Source organism: Gadus macrocephalus, chromosome 15, assembly GCF_031168955.1.
Source record: "Gadus macrocephalus chromosome 15, ASM3116895v1".
Lineage (NCBI taxonomy): Eukaryota > Metazoa > Chordata > Actinopteri > Gadiformes > Gadidae > Gadus > Gadus macrocephalus.
Genome location: NC_082396.1, coordinates 804,919 through 827,418, shown reverse-complemented (window position 1 = coordinate 827,418; position 22,500 = coordinate 804,919). Strand labels below are relative to the sequence as shown.

General features: G+C 45.7%; 2 protein-coding genes across 2 annotated transcripts in view; both read left to right on the top strand.

Annotated features, from left to right (window-relative positions):
- The window catches only part of ercc6 (excision repair cross-complementation group 6), a gene marked incomplete at its 5' end in the record, with an annotated part of 7,945 nt that extends 2,179 nt beyond the window's left edge, over window positions 1-5,766 (top strand). Inside the window, 8 exons of the mRNA XM_060073137.1 lie at window positions 1,195-1,305; window positions 2,170-2,289; window positions 2,771-2,865; window positions 3,431-3,576; window positions 3,673-4,179; window positions 4,556-4,727; window positions 5,127-5,205; window positions 5,300-5,766. Coding sequence (XP_059929120.1) covers window positions 1,195-1,305; window positions 2,170-2,289; window positions 2,771-2,865; window positions 3,431-3,576; window positions 3,673-4,179; window positions 4,556-4,727; window positions 5,127-5,205; window positions 5,300-5,758 — 1,689 coding nt within the window. The remainder of the gene's footprint in view (window positions 1-1,194; window positions 1,306-2,169; window positions 2,290-2,770; window positions 2,866-3,430; window positions 3,577-3,672; window positions 4,180-4,555; window positions 4,728-5,126; window positions 5,206-5,299) is intronic.
- Window positions 5,767-8,854: 3,088 nt separating this feature from the next.
- On the top strand, window positions 8,855-15,192 carry drgx (dorsal root ganglia homeobox). Its single transcript, XM_060073507.1, has 6 exons — window positions 8,855-9,261; window positions 10,177-10,277; window positions 10,870-10,971; window positions 13,069-13,241; window positions 14,161-14,273; window positions 14,395-15,192. The coding sequence occupies exons 1-6, from the start codon at window positions 9,204-9,206 to the stop codon at window positions 14,823-14,825; spliced, it is 978 nt and encodes a 325-aa protein (XP_059929490.1). The 5' UTR covers window positions 8,855-9,203; the 3' UTR covers window positions 14,826-15,192.
- Window positions 15,193-22,500: the final 7,308 nt, after the last annotated feature.

Here is a 22,500-nt window from a genome sequence, read left to right as displayed (position 1 = left end):
CGTCCCGTGGGTACCGTCCCGTCGGTACCGTCCGGTCGGTACCGTCCCGTGGGTACCGTCCCGTCGGTACCGTCCCGTCGGTACCGTCCTGTCGGTACCGTCCCGGGAGGACCGCCCTGTTGGTATCATCCTGTCGGTACCGTCCTGTCGGTACCGTCCTGTCGGTACCGTCCCGTGGGTACCGTCCCGTGGGTACCGTCCCGTGGGTACCGTCCCGTGGGTACCGTCCGGTCGGTACCGTCCGGTCGGTACCGTCCCGTGGGTACCGTCCCGTTGGTACCGTCCCGTGGGTACCGTCCTGTCGGTACCGTCCCGTGGGTACCGTCCCGTGGGTACCGTCCCGTGGGTACCGTCCCGTGGGTACCGTCCCGTGGGTACCGTCCGGTCGGTTGTCTGGTAGATGGAGCTGTCTCACGTCCATCTGGGTGGACAGATTTTAAATAGTTTTTTTTTTAAGTGTTGAAGTGTTTGGAGCTTTTATAGCAGAGCTTCTATGAGGTCATGAACGTTACCTTTATGGTTTTACCTCGATGACCATGTATTTTGTCTTTTTTTTTTTCTTTGAATTATTAATTCAATAGAACAAAATGTAAGTTATGTGGGTGTTATTACAGAGCAGGTAGCAGTTATTCATCGATGTTATTACAAAGAAGGTAATTCTCGGATCTTTTCAATCTAATGAATACACTTGAACTCTCCCAGCCTTTGGAAACCATTAAAAGACAACATTGACATTGAGGCCATGATGAAACAATAACTCAGAAGGGCCGACTATACCCCGTCTCATATTGCGATATTAAATTGTTCTACTTGTTAGCCGTGAGTCCTTCATTTGCATGTCTGACTCATTGTCAGTGCTAGAGCTCTATGTCTCTCCACTGTGCTATTCTCAACCTGAACCCATGATGTCTATAAAACTATTCACTGTGTGTGTGCGTACGTGTGTGCGTGTGTGTGCATACGTGCGCACGGGTGTGTGCGTGTGTGAGAGAGGCCCCAGCTGTTGCAGTCGATACCAATGAGATTATACCTCACAGGGAACCTGAGACCCTCCCTGTCGGTATCTCTGTCCATGTAATATTAATCTGCCCTAATCCTGTTAGAGATAATCCAAACCTCCGTCCCCCTCTCTCTGTCCGCCGGCCGGCCTCTCCTCCACCACGACCCTCCATCTGGGCTCCCTCCCGCGGACAGATGCTGGACATCCTGGAGGTGTTTGTGAGGGAGAACTGCTACCAGTTCGTCAAGATGGACGGCACCACCCCCATCGCGGCGCGGCAACCGCTCATCAACCGCTACAACGGGGTGGGAGATGTCTCTATCGCTCTCTGTCTGTCTCTGTCTCTCTCTCTCTCTCTCTCTCTCTCTCTCTCTGTCTCTGTCTCTGTCTCTGTCTCTCTATCGCTCTCTCTCTCTGTCTGTCTCTGTCTCTCTCTCTCTCTCTCTCTCTCTCTCTCTCTCTCTCTCTCTCTCTCTCACTCTCTCTCTCTCTCTCTCTCTAATGGCTCTCTGAGTGGCTCCCAGGAAAATCCCCTCCTTGGGGCAGAGAGGGGGGGCTGTTGAGTGCTTTAGCTTAAGCCCGGAGGTGTGGGGGGGGGGGGGGTGGGTGGGAAACACTAATTGTAGACATGAGATCTGTGGGACTCAATGCTCACCCCGTTTTGTAGTCTATTGGTTTTTACATGGACCAGTATTGACGAGAGTAATGAATGCAGATCTCAGTGTAATCACTGTTGGTGCATCCCATAATTGCTCTTTTAATGGGATATTTTCTATTCACATATACTACCTAAACAAACGTTGTTTTGTGTAATGAGAAAAAAAGATCGTAATATACCTGTTCATGCAAGTTCTAAATTTATTGTTAAAAAATAATAATTCTAATTTCAGGCTTTCACTCTTACAAACCCATCCTCAGTTGAGAAAACACATTTGCTATATTTACACGCAGTCCAGCGAAGCAAACTCAGGTTTAACCTCCACTTCATTTGAAATTTCCCAATGTCACTATTTCATGGCCCTAAATAAATAATGAAATCAATTCATTAGATGAGTATTGTCGTTGCAGGACCATTATGAAGCACAATCAATGGCATAGATATTTCTTTATTACCACAAGCACTTGGAGCTCTGATGTTAAGCGTATCGTTATTCCTCCCCTGCTATCAGGACCGCTCCATCTTTATCTTCCTGTTGACCACGCGGGTCGGAGGCCTTGGCGTCAACCTCACCGGAGCCAACCGGGTCATCATCTACGACCCTGACTGGAACCCCAGCACCGACATGCAGGTCCGAACCCAGGACACACGCCGACAGACACGCACACACGAAGAGGCACACTCAGACCTTAAGATGTATACACCTGAATACACGCACGCACGCGCGCACGCACGCGCGCGCACACACACACACACACACACACACACACACACACACACACACACACACACACACACACACACACACACACACACACACACACACACACACACACACACACACACACACACACACACACACACACACACCTGAAGACACATGCACGGGCACAGAAATTCAGAAACAAACACGCATACCAACACTTTTTTTTTAGTGCCAGTCAGTAGCCGAGACAGTCATCAGCCTTTAACCGGCTTGACAATCAATTTCTTCTTTGTGTTTTTGTGTTCATCATCACATAGGATTATTTGCCATATTGTGCTGTTTTATGCCATGTTTTTTAAGGTGTGTGTGTGTGTGCGTGTGCGCGTGCGCGTGTGTGTGTGTGTAGGCCCGGGAGAGAGCCTGGAGGATAGGGCAGACTCAGCAGGTGACGGTCTATAGGCTGTTGACTGCCGGCACCATTGAGGAGAAAATCTACCACAGGTGCGTGTCTGCGCGCATGAGTGTGTTGGCATGAGCCTGCTACGTCTGTTGACTCTAAAGTCATAATTTTCGCCCATTCCAACTGAATCCACTTCCGCCGGCTATAACGTGGTTCCTGTGATGAGACAGCGGCAGTTGTTGTGACGCGCTTTACGGCACTCTGTATACTGTCATTGCTATTCCTTTGGTTATGACATTTGCTAATTGCTCACATCACTGCCATATTACTGCACTCATCCCAGAACTCAGTAATTGAAAAGCTTCCCAGCATTATTAAACGGTCGGTCTAGGATTTCGATGCTGTTGCTTGTTTCGTTTTAAGTGCTTTCAACATGGCAACTTTCTCCATCCACTGCACTTCTGTTTTGATTGAGTGGTGATTCAGGCGGAGGTCACCCCACGGGTAGATAGCTGTACTGATTATAACTGTTCAATTTGTGTTGTTTAATTTATACCAATATTCCACGTACAAAAATTTGTGAGAGTTGGTGTTTTTCGTTCCAACGGTAGAACTTCACTCATGAATGACGTGTCGAGTGACCTCTTTATTGTTGTTTTTGTTCAGGCAAATCTTCAAACAGTTTTTGACCAACCGCGTCCTGAAGGACCCCAAGCAGCGGCGCTTCTTCAAGTCCAACGACGTCTACGAGCTCTTCACGCTGTCCAACCCCGACGGCGACCAGGGGACGGAGACCAGCGCCATATTCGCAGGTCAGCGAACTTCACATTGTGTCCGTCTCACCCTGTATAACAACAGCGGATATCAAAGTCAGGTCCTGGTAAAACATCTACGTTTTCCTTGGACAGGCACGGGCTCGGACGTCAAGGCGCCGATAAAACCAGAGAGGCCGAGGTCATCGCACCGGTCGAAACACTCCAAACATTCCCACAAACACTCCCAGGCCGACTCAAACGGCGCTGCCTCAGCCCAAAGCCCATCCCTGTCCCCCAGTGCTGCTGCAAAGGAAGAGAACACTAGCCATAGACTCTCTCAGGGTCTTCCAAATGGACTCGCGGACGGGGCCAACACGGCGTCCGCCTCGACGTCGGGGTCCCACTCGGACGGAGCGAACCTCAGACCACCGGTCACAGACCACCACGCCGCCACGGCTCCGCACAAACACAGCGAGAAGAGGAAGCACTGCCGCACGGACCAACGCAAGCACAAGAAGAAAGGGCGGCGCGAGGCCCAGGTGGAGGGCCAGCACATCCCCCACCTGGTGAAGAAGAGGACCTTCAGGAAGGAGGACGAGCACAAGGACGACCTGAAGAGGAACGACGACTACGTGCTGGCCAAGCTCTTCAAGCAGTCAGGTGAGGCGTCCCGCGAGCGCGTCGGCTGTGCTTCCGTTGCGGCTGACTGCAGATCAGGAAGATTCTTATTTATCTTTATTTTACGATTCAATAGTCCAATAAAGATGTTATAATAGCAATTCATGCATCAATTCATCTCAACACATCAACAGAAACAGCGGTTCGTATGTTTGCTGCTTCCAATGTTGTGTTGGTCATACCATAGAATGATTTATTGCTTGTTTAGAGAATAATACAGAACATAAGGAGCTTTAAATAGAAAAAGCGCATTCTAAATCGCAATATTGGCAGAGACCATGGCGATCCGGCCCCTTCCCCAAACCGTTGGGCCCTGACCTGAACCCTGAGGTGTGTCGTGGCCGTCGTGCTTCCGCAGGAATCCACAGCGTCATGCAGCACGACAGCATCATCGAGGCGTCCAACCCGGACTACGTGCTGGTGGAGGCGGAGGCTAACCGCGTGGCCCGGGACGCCCTGAAGGCCCTGAAGGTGTCCCGGCAGCGCTGCCGGCCGTCCTACAACCGGCCGGCGCCCCAGCCCCCCGCCCGGTACGCCCCCCCCCCCACTCTCCTGTCACTGGGGCGGCTCCAGAGCGGCAGTGCCCCACCCCACACACACCAGTGGGACCTTTGCTTAGGCCTAAAAAAAAAAAAAAGTTTGGTTCCTGTTGGTTGTCAGTTGAGGTCATGGGTAGGTAGGGAATTTATTTTATTTTTTTATTTTATTTTTTCCAGCGGCAGCGAATGATATGTAGGTTGTTTTCATTTAAAAACGAGAAAATTCGCTCATCCTTGTACAGAATTTGCATAATATTTTTTTTTATTTTTTTTTTTAAAGCTCATAAAATAATTTTTGGTCGCACATATATTGACAGGGTCGGTCGGAAACCGGAACCAAACAATTTTTTTTTTTAGGCCTTACAGTGGTTGTCTTCTTTGCGTTCCCAGGAAACGCTTCGGCCAGAAGAAGAACCCGCTCCTCGCCACGGCAACCCCGGTGGCCCCGCCCAGCGCGGAGAAGTGCAAGGTACCGGTCCCTGGCGTGTTGAACGTCATGGGGGGGGGGGGGGGGGGGGCACAGTGTTATGTTGAAACGTGACCCGTGTGTGTTCAACCCGCAGGACGCGGCCTTCATCAAGAGGTCCGCCCCCAAGAAGCCCGGCGAGGGGGGGGGGCACTTCAGCGGGGAGGGGGTGGAGGGGGCGGAGTCGGGTGCCGCCCCTCTCTCCTCGTCCTCGCTGCTGGCTAAGATGAGGGAGAGGAACCACGTCAGCCGGCCCTCGGGCCCTGACGACGAAGAGGAGGAGGAGGAGGGGGGAGGGGGAGGGGCCGGGGGGGCCGCCGGACCCCCGCCCCCCCCCACGGAGCACGACGAGCTCCTGGTGGAGCTGAGGAACTTCGTGGCGTTCCAGGCGGCGGTGGACGGCCAGGCCTCCACCCAGGAGGTGCTGGGGCACTTCACGCCGCGGCTCTCCCAGCAGCAGGCCCCCGTGTTCAGGGAGCTGCTGCGGAGCCTCTGTGACTTCCAGCGCGCCTCGGGCCAGGGGGGCATGTGGAGGCTGAAGGAGAGCTACCGCTGAGGGGGAGAGGGGGGGGAGAGGGCTACATGGCTAAAGCTAGCTGGGTGGGGGCTACCGCTGAGGGGGAGAGGGCCCCCCCCCCCACGGTGCTGGGGGCTCAGGCTACATGGCTAACGCTAGCTGGGTGGGGGCTACCGCTGAGGGGGAGAGGGCCACCCCCCCCCACGGTGCTGGGGGCTCAGGCTACATGGCTAACGCTAGCTGGGTGGGGGCTACCGCTGAGGGGGAGAGGGCCCCCCCCCCACGGTGCTGGGGGAGAGGGCTACATGGCTAACGCTAGCTGGGTGGGGGCTACCGCTGAGGGGGAGAGGGCTACATGGCTAACGCTAGCTGGGTGGGGGCTACCGCTGAGGGGGAGAGGGCCCCCCCCCCACGGTGCTGGGGGAGAGGGCTACATGGCTAACGCTAGCTGGGTGGGGGCTACCGCTGAGGGGGAGAGGGCCACCCCCCCCCACGGTGCTGGGGGAGAGGGCTACATGGCTAACGCTAGCTGGGTGGGGGGGGAACGAGACGGATCCTGAGGTGAACGCGGCGGGTAGCTCGTGGGCGCGGACTGCTCTCACTGTAGCTCCAGATCACCGCACTCTGTTAGTCTGACAGCCGTTGGCTGAAGATCGGTCACATGGTGGATTAACCGTACTGTATCGATCTGATTTTTTAACATTTGCAATACATTTTTACATGTACAATTCTTGAATTGGAAGATCATTCTACAATGAAGTCACAAAGAGCTTAACCCTTTCCAGTATATGCCATCCGGTATATTTTAACAAACTGTTATTGTCCGACTGTTGATAATTGCATAGGAGTCGAGCCTCATCGAACTGACGTTTTCTTGGGAAAATTTTTTGGTCTTTTTTAACTGGAAGTACTTGACTTTTTTTTGTATTGATCTAGGACATTGTGCTGATGTCTATATGCTTTAAGTAATGATTATGTTATACCTTTGCAGCAAAAAAGATCAATTGCAACAAAAACTGCCTCATGAATGTCTTTTGTAATACTATCCATGCAATGTGTTATTTATGACCAATTTAAAAAGTTCACTGTAAGAAAAAAAAGTTTTGTACGGATCGATGTTGATGGGGTTGATACTGTAGACCCATAATAAAATAATCTACCTCCTTATGTTTTTGAAAAATATTCAAATAATACAAAAGTGATATTATTCCTCTCCCAATATTGTCGAAACAATATGAATGGTGCATCATGTATGAACGTATCGTTCCAGCGGACGTCTTTCTTCTCATTCGATCGCCGTTTTTTAATCTCCGAGGGAAAAAAAAAGAGTCGAGGAACAATCGCGTCTTATTTTCTAATTAGCATTTTATGGGACGGTCTTCCTTGCCCGAAGTGCAGGTAAACTAATTACATGCCATTTAAACCCCAACATTTGTGCAGCGTGGTAACACAAGTACACATGAGCTCAAGTTTTAAACTACTTTAAAATAGTGCAGTTTCAGCCCTTTCTCATTTGTTTTTAAGCATGCGCTCTCAAGTCTGGCTCTGACCGGGGTCCTGAAACGGTTCCCCACCACCACCGCATCTCCACATTATAGGCCCATAAACGCGAAGCAAAAAAAAGTAAGTCAATACAGTTAAAAGACAATACACGAACGTGAGCGTTGCAGGCATGCTGATTTATCTATTTAACTAACTATGGCGTGGGATCACGCCGTGACAGATAGCAAGTGGTCTTGTCTAATAGGCCTCGTGTACTCTTGTCAGAGTGTCTAGACCGAGTATTGGGGCAAAGTTATCAGCCGTTATTTGATTTCAATTTTCTCCACGCATCTCGCCGAGGTCATAATAACAACTTTATTTTCAGTGGTGCATAAATTAATTACGCGCATTTAATAACTAAAATATCATTATATTCCCCCTTTAATAACATAAACGCTGCACGCGAGGGAAAGCCTTAATAGCGCGGGGCCCTGTAACTGGCCATTATCCGCCTGTAATGATATTACAGAACCAATTACGCGCCATTAGAAGGGATTTTCTGCACTTTATGTGGTTTAGTCCAATCCCGCTATCCTCTTCTAAATTTCAGCTGCTTCTCGTAGCCTCATTTTGCTCCTACCTCAGAGACGCGTGGCGTCTGCGCTCTCCCGTCCCAGATGCGCTTTAAAACTAATTGAAAGGGTCCCGCAGCAGATCATTTATCTGAGGAAGCGAAATAAATCGCCGGACCCCTCGCTGTGAACAAAATCAAAATTTTGGCCTTGTGAGTGTTCTGCACGCGCAACCCGTTGTAAAGTGGACCCCCTCACACACCTAACGAGCAATTAACCCACCCGACAGTCAATCTAAAACCCAAAAGCAGTCATCCTCTTTTTTAATATATGAAAGAACCAAATAAAAAGTGCACCAATATGTGTGCATGTTTATGGTTAGGGAATAAGCCTGACTCTCGAATAACAATCACTTGTGATGAATTTTTTGGCACTGGGCTGGTCGTTTTGCACCCGCGGTAGTGCTTTCCGAATCTATCTCTCTTTCCTCTCTCTCTCTCTCTCTCTCTCTCTCTCTCTTCTCTCTCTCTCTCTCTCTCTCTCTCTCTCTCTCTCTCTCTCCATCTCTCTCTTTCTCAGTCTATCTCTTGTACACATCCATCTTTCTCTTCTCACGCACGCAAACAGACGCACACGCACGCACACACACACACACACACACACACACACACACACACACACACACACACACACACACACACACACACACACACATGAACACACACGTACGGACCAGGGGGTTGGGGTGACAGAGACAAAGCCATGATAATCCGATTAGGACCAATTAGACGTGAGATTTTGCGGCACGAGCTGAAAGCCTTAACATTATAGACAGTTATACAGTTATAGAGACATCTGGACATGAGCGAGAGAGAGAGAGAGAGAGAGAAAGAGAGAGAGAGAGAGAGAGAGAGAGAGAGAGAGAGAGAGAGAGAGAGAGAGAGAGAGAGAGAGAGAGAGAGAGAGAGAGAGACGTTGAGGGAGAGAACGAAGGCAGATATAGAGACAGAGGCGGTGAGTGACAAGGCGAGAGAGAGAGAGAGAGAGAGAGCGGAGGAGAGGGGAGGGAGAGAGAGAGAGAGAGAGAGAAAGCGAGCGGAGGAGAGGGGAGAGAGAGATAGAGAGGGGGAGAGAGAGAGAGAGAGAGAGAGAACTAGACACTCCCAAACAGAGCAAAGAACGAGTGGAAGTACAAGTGCAGGTCTCTCCAGAACAGGACCTCCACGCTCCCTCTGTAGCCTCTTGTAAACGACAAAGGACAGTTGTTTTGTTACCAGAGGTACAGACGTCCTTCCTGTTCGGTCTCTTTAATCAGAAAACACTCTGATGCGCCGTTCTGACTCGTCTTACTGTGTCCTGGCTGTCCACCCGCTGTAGTCTATTCACCGGCTTTCTTCAAACTTTTCGTTGTAAATACAGACGGTGAAGCCATGTTCTACTTCCACTGTCCCCCCCAACTTGACGGAGAGTGCTGTCGCACCAATACATGTAAGTAATATTTTTTGTGTAATTGACGTAATTGGATAACATCTCTCTCTACTCGTTGTTCCGCTTTAGTTGATAGTTTTCAAGCCAGGTCGGAGAAAATCTGGTCTAGGCTCATTGCAATGTCGTTTTTCTGTTATTTAAGCATTTTATAAGCATGTGTTTTGTGTGTTACAACACATCTTATGTGTATTTTTTACAGTGCAGTTGTGCATGTGTGTGTGAAAGTTAGGCTACAGTCTTGCAGGTCGCAGCTCTCTCTTATTTATAGACGTGAACCACAGCCAAATTGTTTCGGACTAAAAAAGTCTAAAGTCCCTTTACTAGAAATGTGCAGATCGCATCAGGTCGAATGATTTCTTGCATGATTTGGTGTGTGTGTGTGTGTGTGTGTGTGTGTGTGTGTGTGTGTGTGTGTGTGTGTGTGTGTGTGTGTGTGTGGTGTGTGTGTGTGGTGTGTGTGTGTGTGTGTGTGTGTGTGTGTGTGTGTGTGTGTGTGTGTGTGTGTGTGTGTGTGTGTGTGTGAGGGAGTGTGTGTGAGGGTGTGTGTTTGGCCCCGAGGCAGGGACGGGTGTTTTGTCCCGGGCACAGATGTTACGTGTCATGGCTCTTAGGTCTGAGGAGCACCGTGACCGACTATTATCTAAATCAATCCCCATTCATTTCAGCCAAATAAGAAGGGACTATTCATATGAGACTAATGTTGATTAGTGCAAATAAATATACGCGTTATTTATGTAGGCCTACAAACTTATAGGCTATTCCAAACCCTTTAAGGACTATATATTTTTTGTATTAGACCAGTGTTAGACCATATATATATATATATTTTTTATTAAAATCCTATTAAATTATATAAACATATGCCTATCGAATTTAATCGGAACAATTCTAAATAGTGTTTAAATCTTTTCTCAGTGAACTCCAGCGGCTTCGCCAACCACGCCCCAGCTGATTTTGATGATGGGTTCCTCCGCAGAAAACAACGCAGAAACAGAACAACTTTCACACTGCAACAGGTAAATATAACCTTCTACAATGCGTAATATACATTTTTAAACATCAAAATTGTTGGAACGAAACAAAGTGTATTGCCGATTATAAGCCTGGGAAAAATGATCACAATGAGACTAAAGTCTAAAAGAAATGTATTTATTATGCAAAATATTGTTGATATATATATTTATTATTTGTTCAGGTCTAGATATTAGGTAGGCCTATATATATATATCCACACACAAGTTCAGTAAATACAAAATGATTTGTCAGGCGATGCCATATAGAGTTATGACAATTTATAGCCTATGTGTTACAAAACAAAATTAATGTTGCAGGCTTAGATTCAAATTGTATATATAATTATAGCCTACTAAAGACTCTTTAGTCAAGTGATTATTATAATTATTGTATGTTAGTTATTACTTTATTGTGGTTGTTTTATAATTCCCTCATTATATTCTATTCGTTTTTATTATGGAATAGAATACTTTCAGATTTGAATGAAGTCCCAACAGAGAGTCTGTTTTTCAATATTTGTGAACTCTATTTGCGTCAACCAAATAACCGAACCCAGGGGAACAAAACTTATTTGAAACTTTGTGTTTGTTGCAGTTGGAGGCTCTGGAGGCTGTGTTCTCCCAGACGCACTACCCTGACGTGTTCACGCGCGAGGAGCTGGCCATGAAGATCAACCTGACCGAGGCGCGTGTGCAGGTGAGACCCCTTTCAGAGCGCTATAGAAACCCCCCCGCGGACGGCACACATAAAGTGTTCAGAGCATGGTTTGACCAGAGAGGGTAAATTAAGCCACTTTGTCATTCTGGCGATGCACTTTAACAACATCATCATAATGGTGAATATTAGATTAGCTTGATTAATCGGTCATTCATAATTAACCAGTGATAATGTTCTTCACTAATTTGTCCGCGTCTCGGATATACGTCACCGATGCGGAACCGGTAACGCTGGACAGAAAGAAAATATATAGACCTAGTACTTCACAAAAGACTAAATATTAAGCAGCGCTGCAAAACACACACACACACACACACACACACACACACACACACACACACACACACACACACACACACACACACACACACACACACACACACACACACACACACACATGCGCGCGCTCGCTGGCACCCAAAGCATGGTCGCAGCTGCACAAAAACACACACACACACACACACACACACACACACACACACACACACACACACACACACACACACACACACACACACACACACACACGCGCGCGCGCAAACACACACGCAAACGCACACACACATACATATATATACAGACACAAACACAAACATGCACACTCAAAAACACCTTACCTCAAATTTGCCAATTTATATTCTGCTTCTACCCCTGCACATATACGGCGTTATAAACTTGGCCAGATGTAATTAAGTTATGTGTCCTGTATGTAATTTCCTGCATTCCAGATTTGCTTTTGGGTTTTGTTGTGCGAACAGATCTAATTGTGACGAATATAATAGTTTGGCTTTTGTTCCCCTGGGTCATTTTACTATCGCTTAAACCCAATGGCGGGGTTGATAATGGAATCCGGCGCTGTAAATTAGGGATTGTAAACAAATTATTCCCTCCTAATCCGATTACCACATTCCTATTATTAAATCTGAACACGAATCCACCACGTATGCAGGGATATTAAACTTGCATTATTATTAGAAAATAAATTTCCTTTCTGTTGTAGTGTTGTGTTGCCCCCCCCCCCCCCCCCCCCCCCCGCCAACCCCCACCCCCTTCTGTAAAGTGTCAATGGGCCTCCCCCGCATTAAGAGCACGCGGCAAATTGAGATTAATGGAGCAATTATAGGCCATTCAGAGACGGGGGCCGCGACTTCTAGCTGTAAGGTGCAGGGGTGAGATAAGTCCGCTCGTTGTGTGGTTATCCTGCCACTAAACTGTTGTCCTTTCTTTATTTTCAATGAATGGACATGTTTTGTTTGGCTGTTGACATCATTTACACCTCGCGCGGGCCTATACAATAGGGCGACCAATTGGTCCCTTCCATCTCGCGCGCCACCGAGCCACATTGCAGACCGATTCTATAACCTCCATTCACCCCCCCCCCACACACACACACACACACACACACGAACACGCACACACACACACGCACACACATCATGATTAATGCGCACGAGAGCTGAGTCTTAATCGAATCTGATGTTGTCAAACAATCACTAAATAGGGAAATAAACGACTTCATCATAGCGCGCTCTCTCTTAGAGTATAGCTCGACTGTCAGTTGGAAGTCATTAAAATATGATAATGAAAAATTGCTCAATTAAATGTTGTTATAGGCAATGACCTTCATTCAATTAAGATACAAGAACTTTGCTGTATGTTTTTTTTTAGTAACACTATGGCAGTTTTAAATATGTCAAGTGAGGTAAAAACTTACTGCAGCAGCACCATCGATTTGACACATTCACAGACAAACGCCACTACAGATAATAAGTTGGATCGATTTGTTAACAAGATTTGTCAAAATGTTGTCAAATATTGAAGGAAAATATATAATAGAGTGAAAATAAAGAGAAGAAACATAAGCAAAAAACCGTCAAGCCATCCTAGTAATAATATAAAATATGAAGCCAAAATGAATCTTTACATAAATGTATATCTATAGTTATCTTTCTGATTGTAAATGTATTTACTTCGATTAAACTATTCTTGTTTTGGGACTCTCCTGTCCTCATCCTTCTGCCTCCTTCTGTTTCCCCGTCTGCCCGTGGACCCCCCCCCCCCCCTGCCCCCGACCAGGTCTGGTTCCAGAACCGAAGGGCCAAGTGGAGGAAGACGGAGAGGGGCAGCGCGGAGCCCGACGGGGGCAAGGAGCAGATGAGGGAGGGGACCCCCCCGTCACGCGGCCTCAACTCCCAGTCCCCCGTGGACCCGGGGCGCAAGCAGAAAGAATCCCTAGAAATGCAGCAGAGGTAGGTGTCACACACACACACACACACACACACACACACACACACACACACACACACACACACACACACACACACACACACACACACACACACACGTACACACTCACACATTTATTCACTCGCACACGCACACATGCACATACACACAGACACACACACAGCAAAACATCAACAAAGATATGCTCATTGTTTGTTTATTGCTTTTGCTCAATGCTCATTGCTTTTATTGTATTTTTGAGTATTGTGTATTGAGGAGTTTGATTGTAATGTTGAGATGAGATTGTGCTATATGAAAGGTGGCAGTGTGAAAATTGAAGAAGAGGTATTGCAGGGGCAGAGAAAGCAAATGACAAGCATCTCTGAGCCAAGCATTGGTTAAACCACACAAGTATATACAGTGAGCTGCTGTACATCTCAGCACATCAGCTGAAAATGTCCTCAGCGCTGTGGAACGCCAGTGTGATCCCCAACCCGTCACCGGGCTAAGGGGTGACCTCAGGGGGAACTCGCTCTGGATGTTCTGCTGCAGAACACATGTCGTAGACATCCATAAATCAGACCCAGAATCGGAACATGTATCAAAGAACGTTTTGGTTGAATTTCTAGATTTGAGATGTTGCTTCAAAATGACAAATATATCTCGAAACTCTTTTGTTTTATTTTTTTGTGGAATTAAAAATCATCAGTCATTTTTATGCAAGACTTAAAAAAGGACCCGCAGACCTCGACGTTGCGATCCCAGTAGCTACTCCGTACTACGCAGGTTGAGCCGCGCTCGGAATGCTTTTGGGCGCAGCTCCAATTTTCAATCATGCTTTGATTGTTCTCGGCCACTCGCATGCGGGTCGCTTGGGATAAAAAGGGTCCGCTAAACGACGAAACGTAAATGTTAATGTTCTCGTTTTATTTCTTGAATCAGCATCAACCGCACGGTGGCTCCCGGGGGGCCCTTCTTCCCCTCCTGCCTGCCGGGAACCCTCCTCAACTCTGCCACCTACGCCCAGGCCTTGTCTCAGGTCGCCACTCTCAAAGGTAAAGACCATCCCAGCCTCCGACGGTCGGTCCGTATCCATGACAACGTCTCACAGGGAAGTCTCTTTCATATTCCTAAAGAACCGAGACTGAATGTCCTTGTCGTCCTCCTTCGTCCCAGGAAGTGGCCTGTGCTCCTGCTGCGTTCCCGACCCGATGGGCCTGTCCTTCCTGCCGCCCTACGGTTGCCAGGGGAACCGCACGGCGAGCGTGGCCGCTCTGCGCATGAAGGCGCGCGAGCACTCCGAGGCCGTGATGCAGTCGGCCAACCTGCTGGGGGCCATGTCCGCCGGGCCTGGTGCCGGAGTAGGAGCCCTGTCCGGGGTCGGGCTCTCCTCCGGCGGGGTGGCCAGGCCTGCCGCCGGGCCTCCCGTCGGGCCTCCCGTCGGGCCTCCCGTCGGGCCTCCCGTCGACGTCTCCTCCGGGGCCCTGGGCAGAGGTGGAGGAGGGGACTCCGGCCCCAGCCCCGGCCTGGGGAACAAGAGCTCCATGCAGGGCAACAGTCCTGACAAACACCCTCACTGTCCCAAGGACCCGCTGGAGAAGAAGTGAGGAGCTGACGGCGTCAGACTGCGGCGGACATGGTGGCCGTTGTGGATGTACCGATAGCCTAAAGGTTTTTCCGCGTGATCGTGCCTGCGCTCTCTAGTCTGCTCCTTACAAGCCAAGCACAAAACATTTTGACTGACTGCTGAAACAGCCTGGGAACTGAAACACTATTGCTCATGTTAATGTATGGATTTAAAACTTTGAGAGTATTTATTTGAATGTATTAAGTATTATTGTTTGTTATGTTGAATACTTACTACTTGGGGCTGTGGTGTCCCCTTAAAAAGCACAAGTGTGGTTGTGGAACTATTTACACTTTTCTTGGACTCTTCGTGGGCAATATTTGAAAAATAAACGGCCTTGCTTCGTGTGCGATATGACGACGTTGAACTGTTTCAATTTAAACAATAACCCTCGTCCAATTTGTATCTTTCTTATGAAGACGACGTATCAATTGTTTTCACACAATTTCAATCCACGCTAGACATGTCAATCTGAATGGTAATGCATGATCGCAAGCAGTAAGCGCTGAAGCGAGGGTTCACTACAAACCTGCCCATAATATTTACACCATGCATCCACAATCCATAAAAACTATTATCCCATTTTTCTAATCACCCCCAATTTAGTTAATGTATTATTTGACAGTAGAAGTGCACTTTAATATGAATGAGCCATTGTTGTTGTTGTTGAGAACTTGTACACATGTACATATGCCAGTATTACAGTATGTTCGACTGCGGCCCCTCGGGCAGTGTGTGGTGTGTGTGTGCGTGCGTGTTGGTGTGTGAGTTGCGTGCGTGTGCGTATGTGCCTGTGTGTGTGTGTGTGTGTGTGGAGGAGACAGCCGGCCAGTGTCAGAGCTGGGGGTGTCCTATACTCGCTGTTAGCACATCTGCAGGCCGGGCGGACAGGGAACACTCGCCCTGTTGTGACACGTTCTTTAAAACAATTAAAGATGTCGCCGGCCGTGTTCCGCTCCTGTCGCCCTGCGCTGCCACCATCTGTTCCATACATTATTTATTAGCTTCCCTTAGTGCCAGCAGAGGAAGGGAGAGCTACTGGGGGGTGCTATTATTTATTTACTTTTACGGACGCTCTCTCTCTCTCTCCCTCTCTCTGTCTCCCTCTCTCTCTCTCCCTCACTCTCACCCCCAGTCGGTCTCTCTCTCTCCCTCTCTCTCACCCCCAGTCTCTCTCTCTCCCTCTCTCTCACCCCCAGTCTGTCTCTCTCTCTGTCCCGATCTCTGTCTGTCTGTGTGTCTGTGTGTCTGTGTGTCTGTGTGTCTGTCTGTCTGTCTGTCTGTCTGTCTGTCTGTCTGTCTGTATCTCTCTCTCTGTATATATTTTTCTCTAATAATTGTTCTATTTTTCTCTCTTCTTCTCTCTCTCTCACACACACACACACACACACACACACACACACACACACACACACACACACACACACACACACACACACATACACACAGTAGTTTTCCCCACTGAACATCGCTCTGATGATAAACCCCATTATGATGAATTGCACACTATTTATTAATGCGGTATTTACATTTTAAAAGTGTACTCTCTTTTATCCCCTCAAACACAGTAGTTCATTATTACATGTTTATTCATTATTCTCGATTATTTATTTCTTCAGTGAATCCAACCAGAATGAGTGTTGAATCCATACTGTGAGCCCATTTAAAATACTTAACCGCACGGAAAGAAAGTCCACCTGATTCAATTTGCGTCCTTGTGGATTTTCTGGAAATTACTTTTGATAGTCGATAACACAATTAAGTAAACTACACACACATTATCATGAATAATTGATCGGAAATTATGTATTACCACGAAGTACTGGCTCAATAATTGATGAGGAGACACCCTGGTGACACAGAGCAGGAAGATAATGTCAGAAGTCCTCCTGGCTCCACACACACACACACACACACACACACACACACACACACACACACACACACACACACACTCACACACACACAGACCCACACACACACACACACACACAACAACCCCCTATGTAAGTTGGTGTGTGCGCACGTGCGTCTGTGTGTGTGCACGCACGAGTGTGTGTGTCTGTGTATGTGTGTGTGTGTGTGTATTGATCGTTTAAGAACCCGTTTGCTTTTAAGTTTAAAACACTGCGTTTATCTGCATGCTCTTAATGGTCCACAAATATGTGAATAAAATGAATATTAAATGGACTCCTGGTTGCCATTTGTGATGTTTTGCTTGTATTTACTTGTTTTCTTGCCCCCTAGATATATCATTTTATATTTTAGTATCGCCTTGCCATTGCATACTAATACCTCGGACCCATAAACGAGCGCTTACAATTGGAATAGGGATAGATGTTATTTAGAAGTAAGTTTCATGAGAGGATTCTACTCCTATTGGATAGTGTGTATTCCTTTTGCACCTCTAATAATACAGAAAAGCTCATCTGTTAACACAGTGATTTTCGTATTACCAGTGGTGTGAGCGATGTTAAGCCTTATGACATGGCAGTGAACGATAACAAATATCCTTTTCGACAAATGTGCTTCTTTTGACAAAACAAAAATGTACCAAATGTGGCCAACAGAATTTACCCAACTTAACACAAAAGAATGAATCCGGTAGTCGTGGAATTCGATCATTAGTTTAAACAAAGAAAGCTGGAGTTTTAATGGCGGGGATCATCATTAAGTTCTGCATGGCGTCTAATCTGCCGCTTTAATATTTGATAAACAAGTCAAGTTGGTGTTGACATTCAGCTGTACATGTGGCATCATTGATAATTTTCTGTCAACCCAAGAAGAAGTCCCAAGGCGGTTATGTGAAGCATTGTTATATCAAATTAACTGGAGAGCCGCCAGGAAAACAGACAAACATGGTGGGAAATGGGGAGCAGCAGTTGAACTCTGTTCTTATGCTGCAGTTAATGGCCTTCTTTTGTTGCAGTAATGAAATATTTTTTGCAGGGAATGCTGGAAAAAAACATGGTGTCCTCCTGAAACAGTAACAGGGATACACACGTGCACACACATAAACCAATGTGTGTGCATAAAAGCATGAACACACACACGCACACACACACGCACACACACACACACACAATACAATAAACACACACAGTAAGCATGCCCCCTCGCCCCAAAAACACACACAGGCACGCACCGAAACACACACACACACACACACGCACACACACACACACACACACACACACACACACACACACACACACACAGACACGCACACGCACACATACACATACACACACACCCACACACACCCACACACACACACACACACACACACACCATACTGATCCATACAAGGGAGATGCTATATAAACACACACACATACTTGTTTCTGAACCTAAAGGATTTGCTATTTCTGGGCCCTGTATTCTCAATCAAACGTATGACCTCACCGGCAGGTCCCGGACAGCGCATGGCAAAAACATCCACTGTCACCACCCCTTTTAATTCTAGCATGCAGGCATGGTCAATAACCCAATAAATTAGAATCAATTAAGATTATCTCTAAATGGATATAATACAAACGAAGCACATCTTAATGCATTGAGTAATACGGCTCTCTGCTGTCCACCACAAAACCACAGCTTTCCTCCCCTTACTCAGCATAGCAAAGAGCATTTCCCTGCTTATGGATCGATGATCATAGTGCTGAATGGACTGAAACTCCTCAGAGGTATTGCTGCTATTACAGCTTCATACACGTGGTACAGAATTAATACAAAATACGCCGAAAAGCTTTGCAACTCGAAATTCAGTTATGGGCAATTGTGTCGTGATTCGTGAAATCTGTTTGTTTGTGTGTGGCCACTAGAGGGTAACAGTGAGCAGGAAATCTTTCAAATATTGTTATGAGAATCACGGTGAGATGACTGACTAGGCCTCAGGGACGCGGGAAGTCAGTCCGAGGGGGGGGTGCTGAGAGAGAATCTATATAATGACGTCATAATAAATGCTGCGCAACATCCGTTGTTTAAAGAGACGAGATGAGGGGTGACGTCACATTCAGGGATCCGCTCTGATAAACACTCTACTGGTGTGTAAAAAGAGTTCTGCCAACAGCCACTGTTATTCACAAACGTTAGCAAATAAACAATGTGGAAATTAGAGTCAACTCGGCTGATACTGGGCTGAATTTCACACACTAACAACATGCCGACAAGCTGTTGCGGTCCGGGATTATACACAGCGTCATAACAAGGATTCAGGAGGTTATTTCTAAAGGTTTACAAAGGAAAGTGACAATAATAGAAAGCCTTAATTTTCATCCAGACTTACGAGTTGTCTGATATGAGGAAGGTGACGATTTCTCCGTCAAGTGAACCGCCCGTCTTTGCTCTTTTTTTGCCAACCAGTTTACGTGTGGGATTCCAGAATCAAAACGATAACATTCAACGTGTCTATTAATATGGCAGCAACATTTTACACCAGTTTTAGAATGTTCACTACAACAGGTGTTGAACACCAACATGCTTATGTAAAATCAGCATAGTACCATATTCAGCTATGGACAGTTCTGCGTTGTGCGTCATAGCCTACAACAGCCTACACAGACAATTGATTTGTTCAGAAAACTGAATAAAACATAGGGGGTAACACTGTCGATATTTATCAAATGAAAAATGAGGGGTGACACTGTCATTTTTCTTTGGTCGTCATGAAAAAAACCATGAGGGGTAACACTGTTGTTTTTTATTGGCCGTCATGAAAAAAAACATAAGGGGTAACACTGTCGTTTTTTTTGGTCGTCATGAAAAAAAACATTAAAAAAACTGTTGTTTTTTATTGGTCGTCATGAAAAAAAACCTAAGGGGTAACACTGTTGTTTTTTATTGGTCGACATGAAAAAAAACATAAGGGGTAACACTCTCGTTTTTTTTGGTCGATATTTATCAAATAAAACATAGGGGGTAACACTGTTGTTTTTTATTGGTCTTCATGAAAAAAAACATTAAAAAAACTGTTGTTTTTTATTGGTCGTCATGAAAAAAAACCTAAGGGGTAACACTGTTGTTTTTTATTGGTCGACATGAAAAAAAACATAAGGGGTAACACTGTCGTTTTTTATTGGTCGTCATGAAAGGAAACATAAGGGGTAACACTGTTGTTTTTTATTGGTCATCATGAAAGAAAACATAAGGGGTAACACTGTTGTTTTTTATTGGTCGTCATGAAAAAAAACATAAGGGGTAACACTGTTGTCTTTGTCAAATAAAATATAAGGGGTAACACTGTCGTTTTTTATCAGTCATCAAGAAAAAAACAAGGGGTAACACTGTCGTTTTTTTTTGATGACGACCAATAAAAAACGACAGTGTTACCCCTTATGTTTTTTTTCATGACGACCAATAAAAAACGACAGTGTAACACTGTCGTTTTTGTCAAATGAAACATGAGGGGTGACACTGTCGTTTTTCTTTGGTAGTCACGAAAAAAAACATAAGGGGTAACACTGTTCCTTTTTTTATTGGGCGTCATGAAAAAAAACATAAGGGGTAACACTGTTCCTTTTTTTATTGGTCGTCATGAAAAAAAACATAAGGGGTAACATTGTTGTTTTTTATTGGTCGTCATGAAAAAAAACATAAGGGGTAACCATGTTGTTTTTTATTGGTCGTCATGAAAAAAAACATAAAGGGGGTAACACTGTTGTTTTTTTTGGTCGTCATGAAAAAAAACATAAGGGGTAACACTGTTGTTTATTATTTGTCGTCTTGAAAAAAAACATAAAGGGGGTAACACTGTTGTTTTTTTTGGTCGTCATGAAAAAAAACATAAGGGGTAACACTGTTGTTTTTTTTGGTCGTCATGAAAAGAAACATAAGGGGTAACACTGTTGTTTATTATTTGTCGTCTTGAAAAAAAAACATTAGGGAAATCATAGAAATACACACATACATTTTAATGTCATGTATATCCTCTTTATTGATGATTGATTATTGTGTATTGTTATCGCCTCAGTGGTGCAGTGGGGTGCACTCTGCCTAACCCCCAGGAGACCGGGGTTCAAGTCCGGTTGATGACCTCTATTGGAAGATTCTTTTCTCTATTTCATGCGAATTATAAAGTCAAGTATAACCTTTGTGATGACTTTAACCGGTGTCTTGATGGTGCATTGTTAACTTCGGAGGTTAACACTCTAAACAGCTCATGTTCCGATCCCTGCAAAAACGTCGATAGGGGTGCCACTGTAGTTTTTTATTGGTCAACATGGAAAAAACATGAGGGCTAACTCTGTCGTTTTTTATCGGCCGTCATGAAATAAATATAAGGGGAAAACACTGTCGATATTTATCAAATAAAACATAGGGGGTGACACTGTTGTTTTTCTTTGGTCGTCATGAAAAAAAACACAAGGGGTAACACTGTCGTTTTTATCAAATGAAACATGAGGGGTAACACTGTCGTTTTTATCAAATGAAACATAAGGGGTAACACTGTCGTTTTTCTTTGGTCGTCATGAAAAAAACCATAAGGGGTAACACTGTTTTTTTTTATTGGTCGTCGTGAAAGAAAACATAAGGGGTAACACTGTTGTTTTTTATTGGTCGTCATGAAAAAAAACATAAGGGGTAACACTGTTGTCTTTGTCAAATAAAATATAAGGGGTAACACTGTCGTTTTTTATCAGTCATCAAGAAAAAAAAAAAGGGGTAACACTGTCGTTTTTTTTTTATGACGACCAATAAAAAACGACAGTGTTACCCCTTATGTTTTTTTTCATGACGACCAATAAAAAACGACAGTGTAACACTGTCGTTTTTATCAAATGAAACATGAGGGGTGACACTGTCGTTTTTCTTTGGTAGTCACGAAATAAACCATAAGGGGTAACACTGTTCCTTTTTTTATTGGTCGTCATGAAAAAAAACATGAGGGGTAAAGGCCGATATATGCTCTGTTTTAGACGTAACGCGTAAGCACGTAAGATACATAACCCCCCCTTGCGCGGTAAAATACCCCCCCTTACGTGCTTAAGTGCGTCGCCCAAAATTCCTGACTATGCGACTAAAACACTACGGCCCTACGCAGCTCGCAAAGACTGTGATTGGCCAGCTAACCACATCATTTCAGGAGTCTCACATTTCCGGTTTTACAGCAACCTTAACATCGTTCAGAGTGTGGAAAAAGACCGCTAACCTAAACTTAGCTACTGCTACTCTCGTCGAAAATACTGGAAGTGCATAAATATAAACAAGCCAGCGATTTCCACTTCCACGCCCACAGATTCGTTCGTTGCTCCCCCTACTGTTCTGCCGGAGAATCCCCTTGCAACACGCGCAATCCTTAAGGAACCGTAAATCAAAACTTGTCTAAAACAAGTCCCTTGTGTAAATTACGTGCTTACGTCTGCGTCTAAAACGACCCTAAATCGGCCTTAACACTGTTCCTTTTTTTATTGGTCGTCATGAAAAAAAACATAAGGGGTAACATTGTTGTTTTTTATTGGTCGTCATGAAAAAAAACATAAGGGGCAACCATGTTGTTTTTTATTGGTCGTCATGAAAAAAAACATAAGGGATAACACTGTTGTTTATTATTTGTCGTCTTGAAAAAAAAACATTAGGGAGATAATAGAAATACACACATACATTTTAATGTCATGTATATCCTCTTTATTGATGATTGATTATTATGTATTGTC